The 10081-nt window shown below is 33.2% G+C and overlaps 1 protein-coding gene and 1 pseudogene across 1 annotated transcript; both read right to left on the reverse strand.

Annotated features, from left to right (window-relative positions):
• Positions 1 to 1568: 1568 nt before the first annotated feature.
• On the reverse strand, positions 1569 to 2399 carry LOC130956998 (dihydroneopterin aldolase 1-like; annotated as a pseudogene).
• Positions 2400 to 3494: 1095 nt separating this feature from the next.
• LOC130955799 (ubiquitin carboxyl-terminal hydrolase 8-like) lies at positions 3495 to 9687 on the reverse strand. The gene is made up of 13 exons (XM_057882771.1): positions 9350 to 9687; positions 9036 to 9239; positions 8449 to 8587; positions 8226 to 8285; positions 8050 to 8139; positions 7443 to 7790; positions 7202 to 7342; positions 6856 to 7026; positions 6300 to 6557; positions 5984 to 6135; positions 4852 to 5406; positions 4394 to 4667; positions 3495 to 4004 (listed from the first exon to the last, which is right to left on the reverse strand). Exons 1-13 carry the CDS (start codon positions 9637 to 9639, stop codon positions 3897 to 3899), a joined length of 2790 nt encoding a protein of 929 aa, XP_057738754.1. The 5' UTR covers positions 9640 to 9687; the 3' UTR covers positions 3495 to 3896.
• Positions 9688 to 10081: the final 394 nt, after the last annotated feature.

A 10081-nucleotide genomic window follows, 5' to 3' on the forward strand; every position in this document is an offset into this window, starting at 1 on the left:
ATTTTGTATATTTTGAATCTTTATTTATAAACCCTTTTTTAAAAGCATAATTATCAAAACCTGTTTCCCATTTAAATTGAGATTGATTATCCTTAGATGTTCCAGCTTCATTTTTTACTTGTATGGAATTGCTGTTCTTCGTCACTTGAATAATCTAGAATGTGTTCTTCATTTTCTATATTTCAGAATTACTAATTCCTCTTCTATTTGAATCTTGTTCCATAATATATTTTCTGAGCCATTTTAATTGTTTAAAAAGCATTGTAACTTCTTCTAATTTTTCTTCATATCATAATTTTGTGGTTTTACTTTTAAATCTGTTATGTTAATTATGTTTTGAAATTTTATGGATGTTAATATTCTTCAAGCATATTACTATAGAATTTAATGTGGGTTAAAAGTATGATATAGATGTGGGGAATCATTTCCATGATAACATTTTTTAGAAATTCTGTGTGAAAAATAAGTTTTTTCAGGTTTTTGAAATCCTTCAATAAAACTTATAGTAAAATAAAGATTTTGAGAAAAATCATTTTGTATTGATTTTAAGAATTCGGTGTTATTACAGTTAACATTAGTTAAAATCATTATTTTTGATCTATTAATTTTGATAACTTAATTATTTCTTCTCTTAAATCTTCTAATTTACTTTTTTCCATTAGGTGACGCTTTTCTTTGTAAAGAGCTACACTTTTAAGTTAAAAGTGTGGCTCTAGCCACCACTAGTTACCATAGACATAACCACCAGAGACTTGGCTTTATACTTAACCTACTAAAAATAAATAAATAGGTATATGTTACCCTATTTCTTTAAAGTAACATGTAAGTTATCCTCTTTGATGTGTTACATTTTAATTGGGTATGTATTTTAATCTGAGTGGACCAAATAAATAATATTTAATAAATTTTAAATATTTTATTTTTAGTTTTAAATATTTTATTTTTTATTTTTAAAAGTAAGTTAGACAATTTAGGTATTATAATAAAAAATACTATAAAATTCATTTATATATATAAATGAAGAAAAAAACATTTACCACAAAATAAAAATTTAGGTGAAATCAACTTCACGTAAAATTAATAATTAAAAATTATTAAATAAAAATTTAGTCAAATCAATTAAATTACTTAATGATTCTCAATTATCAAAAAGTTAATTGTACTGGAATTTTTACCTCACCACAGTATCTTTATAGTTTTAGACTTGAGATTTGGGGATAAAAAAGACATTAGATATCTTAAGTCTTATACATTGTTTGGATTGAGGGATTTTGAAGGGAAAAAAATGAAAGGAAAGAAAATAAATAAAAAAATAAGTTTTTTGTTGTTTGGATGAGAAGAGAAAATAAAGAGAAAAGAAAAAAATAGTGTAGGACCCACTAAATTATTTTATTTTCACAAATGAAAAAAAAATAAAGAAAAATAGGAACAATAGGAATAAAATTACACATTTACCCCTTATCATTAATAAAGTATAATTTACATATAATATATATAAAGGTATTAATGTAATTTTATATTATTATGATTTTCTTTCTTTTCATTTTTCTTTCCATCCAAACAAAAAAAAAATTTCTCTCTATTTTCTTTCTATCTATTTTCTCTTATCTAAACAACATACAAATAACTTTACTTTTCTTTCTATTTTTTTTTCACTCATTTTCTTTCCTTCTATTTTCTTTTCTATTACCAAACAAAGCCTTAAAGCATTTCCTCAGCAAATGTGACTTGAAAGACACACAAAACCTAACAGAGATAGATGTAAACATTAATTTCTAGTTGAGTAAATCGCTTCTTCGTCGAAGAATCTGGACGCCCAAGTAATCAACTGGACCCCGAACCGCAACTTGAGGCTTTCCAACATTCACGCGGATGGCAGAAATCTGTGAGAATTGTGTCAGAGCAGTTATTGCAATCTTTTGGGCCACTGACTCCAGAAGAATGTGAGCCTTCCCTTCAATAATTTCCTTAGCAATACTGGCTCATCAAAATTCATTCATATATTGATTATTACATAGATTAAAGTTGCTAAGAATGAAGAAGGTTGAATTCATTGGCAAGTGACAAAGAGGTAATAACTGACCCATAGATTTCGGCGTAACTAACTGTATCTGACAAGTGATCAGATATGCCTGATGCCCTAAGATCCATCCAAGCATCTATGTTTACCAAGAATTTCTGACCCAGCACCCTTTCTTCGGCTATTGCGCCGTGAAAAGTGAAAACCATGAAATGTGCATCCCCTCAGTATGAGTTTGTCTCCGGTTATCAACGCATCGGCATCCATCTTTGCTGAAAACAATGGGCTTCTTTCGAACAAGTACGCAGTACCTTCTTTCAGTCAGATCGGAAGAAAAAAAAAGTAGGGCTAGGACTCTGATTGTATCAAAGACCTACGCCTAAGCCCATCCAATGTGAAGCGCTCACGAAAATAAAATGACATTAACTAAGTTAGACTCATTCCCACAAACAAGTGTTGCTCATGCAACAATTCATTAGTGAAGAGGTTTAGATAACACTAATAGTTATATCTCTAATATTTTTTAAATTTTTATTATACATATTGTACAAATATTTCATTGACTCTCCATACTTTCTCATTTTTAAATAAAACTTAAATTTGTAACGGATTAATTTTTAAAAAAACACTATAGGCAACTAAAAAAATAGAATGACACGAGACTCACGAGTCAGCCTAATGATACCATCCCTGAGCTTTACCCTTTGTCCATTAGGCCCATTTGAAAAGCTTCAAAAAATAATTTTTTTAAATTTTTAACTTATAAAAAGTAGTAGTATTAATATTTGATATAATTTTTAAAATTAAATTATAATTTTTTCAAAAGTTATTTAAAAATTTATAAAAAAATTAAAAAAATAACTTCTCTCATAATAAAAAGCTTTTTATCACATTTCTTTTAAAATAAACACTTTAAAAACTAAAAACACAAATACAAAATAACTTATTTATAAACTACTCTTAATATAATTATTTATTGTTTAAACTATTTTTTCAAAAAGAACTTAATTAAACTATTTACCAAAACGGGGTCTATAATGGTGATTATCTTTTATTGCTCATAACAAAATAGTATTAGAAGTAGAAATTTATTCAACGAGCAGTGATAAATTTGCTTCTCCCCTCAAATGACCAAAATTTCACTGTGTAAACTATTTTTATTTATTTGTTTATTTGATCAAAGATTATACATTATTCTCCTACAGTTCTACATAATTAGAGATATTCGGTAAACAAACTCTTGGAGACCAACATGCGCCGAGTTCAGAAATTCTCCTTCATGTCTTTAGAACCAACACAAAGAGCATGCCGTTCGGCCTTCCTAACAACCTTATTATGAATAATTCTGAAACAAAAATAATCCTAGAAAAAAGAAATTAACGGACATATTCAACGAGTCAGAAGTACAACTTTTTTTTGTGAATAATTAGTTCAAGTTCAAATCATAAAACATTAAAGAATGAGGTTTTGAACCCAAAAAAAAAATACAATTGAGGCGAATCAAGAGAAAAGAAATGTGCAGTTATCAAACTATAATCACGACTAGAATATAATTTAAATCAGCTAAAAGAATTGGTTAATATTTTGAAGATGCATATATACATGTAGCAGAAGAACAGGTGTAATAATCTATCCTCTGGGTTACTACCCTCTTTTCCCATGGCTTCAAAAAGCTGTACAACTACAACATAATTCTATCTTGTGCTTTTTGTTCACTCAACTAGTCTTTGGTAAAGCGCAAGGGTTACCGCTTAAGATGGCTGCAAATCTCAACAAGTCAGACAACTGTTCCGGCAACTGTCCAAAATGCCTCAAGCTTTCCGCATTCGCTGTTGCTCTGACTAATTACACAATCAATTGCATCTAAAGTATTCATCTAAATTTTTCTGTAGAAAAGCAGATAAGCAGCAGAAGTCTTTATCATGTCTTCACTGGCAGGGGCAACCCTGCTATCATCAAACTCATACCATTTATCATGGCTATACTGCAACGGAATAACCACATATGTAGCATGTAAGTAATTAAAAGGGATATATACAAATGACAATAATTTCTTCAATGTGCGCTTTTTTGAAAAGGAATAAGTTATATAAAAGGCCAAACTGAAAGCAAAGAGCATTGTCAAAATATCACAACAATCAAGATAAAGTAGTGGGTGATAATAATAAATTATGGGGGCAATAGTCAAGTGTCTTCACATCCCACATTGTTTGCTACTCTGCCATAGCAATTAATATTCTTAATAATATGTCAATGAAATATTTCCTTAAACAAAGGAATTAAAAAGCCAATGAAAAATACAAAATCAGGGAAAAATAATTAATTCTAATGTTATAATGGATCAAGAGTAATCTACAGATGAGTGGTACTTACACGGACAAATGCTGTATAGTGACCTCCTCCTAATCCTCCATAGTGACAACTAATTGCATACAACATATAGTGGTTCGAAGCCTGACTATTTCGGTGGGCAACATATGTTGAGACATCCAGATCATTAATTGGAAAGTCCACAAATGTTTCCAGCTTGTTCTTGGAGTATCTGCTGTATGAGAACCTCTTCAAATGAATAACGAGGATTTCAGGCAATCTCCAAAGATCTAGTTTTTTACTTGCTTGTTGAGGCTTTTTGCAGGTGGGGCAGTACCTGTAAGTACAACAAATAGAATATCAAACATCAAACAATATCAATAGGAATGGGAATACTAATCTTGGTTTACATATAAAATATGATGATAACTTGGATTAAGGATATAATGTTTCATGAAGATTGAAGTTGCAGAATACAATAACAGACATGATTGAATTCTATATATCTACTAAGTACTAACCACATGTCCTCTGGTCCCAAAGGTTCCTCTTTCAAAAATGCTTCAAGGCACTTGTATATAGAAATCGATTCTTGTGTTCTCTTGGTGAACAACTGGGGCTTGAAAACCTCAGGCAATGTTTGGCTCATGTAGGGAACATAATTTTTAAGCATCCTATCTGACCATAAAACAACCACCTGCAGCTTCATGGATAACGTTGTAATTGGTAATGGTTCGTTCAATTTTGTCCTTAAATTCTCTACTCCTAGGCCACCAGGTAAGCAGAATTCAAAGTCATCCCACAACTGGGTGTTGCCCTCTGCTCCACTGGTGGAGTCTGCATCACTTCCTATTGCTGGGGAGCTAGTAGTGTCGCCCAATTCATCATCTTCACCAAGTTTTTTATTGACATCTTCAGCAGTATCAAACTCATCTAATCCATCTTCAGAGAACTTAAGAAAAGGATTGATTAACTTCAGAAACTCCCTACGAACATCATTTCCACAAGAAATACTGGACAACCTTGTAACAAGTGGAATACCAAACAGCTGATTTTCAAACGTGTCCTTCCCAGAACTGCACTACCCAATACAATAAAATTAATATATATAGTAAATAATTATTACAAAGATCATCCAGTAAAGTAATAAACAACAAGAATATTTCAGGAAAATGACTAACATATTGCACACACCTGAAGTTTAACACCAAAATTTGCTTACAAATGAAGTTTAGAAATGACAACAGAAAGCTCAAGCATTCATCTGTGCCTATTTATACAGGGCATATACACTCAACTGGTATTGAACACAGAGGTCGACAATCTGACAACGACCACATGTTAACTTGTAAAATTATGACATCCCAAGCGAATAGTAAACTAAAGTTCTTTTCAGAAATAAATCTTGAGATGGGACCAAATGGAAAATTCTTAGATTCTCTTCCAATATGGCAATATGTACTCCCAACAGTTGAGGTCACACCATCTACCAAAATAATTCTATTAAAGCAATATCTCCAATTTAGGAGTACAGCTCCTCAATCAGAGATACACATATTTGTGAACAACGCACAAAGAAGCATGTTGTAGGAACACAAAAGAAATTAATCCAGTTTGAAAAAGGAAAGGAATTAAAGAAAAAGAAAGGCTTACTTCTCCAGCAAACGCTCATGTGAGAAAACAACCAAGGGAGCATCTTCTTCATATTTTTGTAATCGATAAGCCACAAGTTTGTCTTGATCTCTAATTTCAGATAACGAATCAGACAGATCCTCAAATAAACGAAAAATTCGATTCTTGTATATCTGTATTACTCCCAAAAAAAAAGGAGGGGATCTTGAATGAGATTATTGACATGTAAAATTCTGTATTAGGATAATAAGTCAATGCTAAAACATCCAACATAATTGCATTTACTTAAGCATCTCATGCAACAAATTCTCCTAAGTGCAAAACTTTAGCATGATACCTCAGCCACTAAGAGGGTTTCATCATCTCTTAGAGAACAAGAAGCACTCAAAGCTCCAATAAGATTCTTGATTGTTCCACTTTCTGGCAGTGTTACTGTTAATGTAGAAGGCAGTGTTATCCCATCAGTGCTTATCACAGTCAGAGTCATAGTCCGTGTTGTTGTAGAAGGTAATGGAAGAGATAAATACATAAATGGGTCAAATGTGATAGAGACCTTCTTGCAAACAGGGCATACCAATGTCGATCGAAACTGACCCTAAGATCAAGGAACAATAAAATTCAATTTATGCGGAAATTGTTTAGTCAGAGAAATATGGAGAACACTTTGCAAAGAGGTTGTCAGTGTCACCAACTAGTCAACAAAATGTGAGCCCTAATTGCAATAACCAGTCCAAAATAACTATAATAACACCTAATATGCTTTTGTTCTCTAATAGTAATAGTAATCAGACATACAACTTAAAATCTCTGCTTAGGGTAAATAATGGAAGGCATTTGATTATTTCCCTCAATACTTGTAAATATTTCATACAAAAGGAATTTATAAGACTTACTTGGCATAAATCAACAACAATGGAATCGTTGCGAGCAAGGTGATTTCGCCAGTACTCTTCAGCCACTTCTTCATCTGGACGGCCATCTGCATCCTTGACTTCATGATATGGCTTGCGTTTTACACGATTAAGGTCTTCATGTAGTCCATCCAACAAAAAAGCAAGAAGTTCCTGCATATGAAAAGCTTATCTAAGCCATGAAATAATTTCAATCCACGTCACTACTACAAATCGTCAGTGGTCAGATGCCAAGGCCGTAGGGAAACTACAACTGTTTTAATTTGTATTTACGTTTAATTAAAAAACTACAAAAGAAAAAGAAAACGAAAACAACAATAACACTAACTTGAGAATCGTGCTGGCTATAACCACTAAACTGAGGGGCAAAATTAGCCAGTTTTGTCTTGAACATTTCTGGTACCACAGGCCTTGCTCCGGGAACCCATAGCATTCTAAGTAAATCTCCAAAAGCTAAAGCAAGTTCTCCCTAAAACAACCTCAGAGTAAAAGGAAAAAACATTAGTAATGCAACAAAATAACATGACTAGAAATCACGAAGTAACATAAAATAGGAAAAAATAGCATACATTCATTCCCAGGGGATTTTCATAATTGATCTCTTTACGATAATCTCCAAGAAAAAAATCAACAAGCTTTGGCGTATGAGCCAAGCACTGAATAGCACTATTCATAAAACAAGTATTCCCAAGATTCTGCAATCCTGTCAAACCCAAAGTTTGAACTGCTTGATAGCTACTGCTTTGTATAGAGTTTGTTGATATTACATTGGGGATCACACAATCAGTGCTTCCATTCATAATAACACAGCCACTGTGGGAAGAACATTCCATATCAGACCTATCCACAATCATATCATTACTTCCATTACCATGCATTAACTCCGGAAGCCCGTGAACATGCAACTCCAATAGAACCTGCATAAACATGGACAAACAATAGCACTATAAGCAGGCCGAATAATTGCATTTGTATTTCAAACATAAAAACTATGAATAGATCTTGAACCATATGTATAATATTCAGAACAATCAGGAACACACATTCACTTGAATATCTAACTATCTACTAACAACAGGTTTCTTACCAGCTTCTTGGACCACCAACTTAAAATTTCATCAACAACAAAACTGCATAAAAGGAACATAAAAAGGATAAAGACAAATCAACATCTACCTCCTTTCCAAGTTGAGAAAGAGAATCATTTGTCACTTTGTTATTGATGAATAACTGGGTTGTTTGCCCTGAAAAGTCCCAAATATGCATCTGCACAATCAACACCAGCAAATTATACATAACCAAGGTAACATTGAAGCCCAAGCACAAAATCAATTAATAGTTAGATAACTCACTGGACTATGCTCAGAGTCGAATATGTCACAGGCTTTCTTGTAGAATTTGGCCACATTTTCCTGAAATCATGTCAATATATTATCACCCACAGATTATGCAAAACGCCACTTTGAGATTAAGGGGAAAAAAGCACAAGGCAAACTTATTCCAAGCAACACTCTTAAGTCTTAACATTGGCCAAATAACATTCAGAAAAGAAAACAAGCAAATCATTAATAGCACCTTTTGGCATATCTTTGCTACCAGTGAATTTGTTTCCCATGAAACATATATTCTAATTTGCAAGGGGAATAAGTCAACACAGTCCTCCGCAAAGAAGAGGCTCCCAAAATCTTTCATAGCGTTATTAAAATCATTATACCTACAAGAAGAGTAAAATGAATCAATTTCAACCTCTGCCTGCAGAAGCTTTAACCGTAAATGGAAACAAATCCAGCACACAACCTTCTACCCAGTAATAGTGATGACAGGTTTAGTAATAACAAGTTACTAGTAGCGAGAGAGCACAACAAGTGGAAAACAACCTGTGCAGCTTAGGTCAAGGATTAAATTTACAAGTTAGCTCTTCATTGGATCGTGCATTGAACCAAATGGCATTAAAGAAGGGCACGCACAACAAGTGGGCTTAGCTACTCCATTAACTCTCATGCACTACCTCAACTTCTTGCCAAAACAGCGAATAACAGTTGAAAGGCATAAGGAGGACAACCACTCTAATTCAACACAACTTTAACCCCTAAACTATAGCCAAAACCGCCGCATCCTGAAAGGGGAAAGAGAAATAAAACAAAGTGCAAACCACCACTCACCGTTTGAGAGCACGCAACCAAATCCCTTCAGGAACCAACGCATACTGACGACCTGAAAACCCTACGTCCAAACTGCTAATCTTCTCAGGGTCCTCTTCCTTCCTCAAATGGAGCAAAATCTCAGAGTCGGAGTCAGAATTCGACGTCACTGTGTACAGAACACCCTCCACACGATCTCCGTCACCTTCCGCCTCAATCCACCACCTTCACGCAGCACAAAAAATCAAACTCCATGAAAATAAAAACAGTCCTAGAATCCAATCGCTTAGAGAAACAGGAAAAAAAACGAAGTAGAAGATGGAAATAAGTGAGACCTGTAGGGGAGCAAGTAAACCCTCTCGTCGGGGAAATCGCGGGCGTCGTGAGGGTGGAGGTAGCGGCGGTTGGGGCGGGAGCGGTAGGAGTTGGAATCGAAGTCATCGGAGAAGTAGTCGGAGTGGTCGGCGAAGAGGTTGTCCATGGAGAGATGGGGTAGGGTTTGGGAGAGGAGATAGCGTGCGATGGACTTGCAGAGTCTGAAGGTGGAGAGAGAAAGTAGAGCGAGAAAGCGGGTCGGTTTCTGGAGCAGCCAACTCAAACGGAGCTTCTCGGAGAAACGGGTCATATCACAGAGTAACTCCTTCCCTCATCAGTCAAACTCATCACGTTTTTGAAACACACACCGCTGACTACTCCGCTAAATTCCAATTTGATTTTTATTTATAACCCCGATAGATAAAGGGGTTGTTTGATTGAATTTTTAAAAAAAAAAAAATTTGAATTATTTTTTTAAAAGATTTTATGAAAGAGTAAAAGTAATTTATATTTAGATATTTTATATAAAAGATTTTTTATTTATCAAAAATAATATAAAAATATTTTTTTATTATATAAAAAATATCTTTTTTTTTTAAAAAATATATAAATTATAACTTTTTAAAAAAGATATTTTTTATTTTTTTAGTATTTTTATTTTTATTAGTAAAAATTTGCTAAACACGCTAAAAGTTAAAAAGATTTTTTTATTAAAAAAATGTTTTTTTTATCAAAATAATAACATCTAAACA

This window comes from Arachis stenosperma, chromosome 10 (assembly GCF_014773155.1).
Source record: "Arachis stenosperma cultivar V10309 chromosome 10, arast.V10309.gnm1.PFL2, whole genome shotgun sequence".
In the NCBI taxonomy this organism is placed as follows: Eukaryota; Viridiplantae; Streptophyta; class Magnoliopsida; order Fabales; family Fabaceae; genus Arachis; species Arachis stenosperma.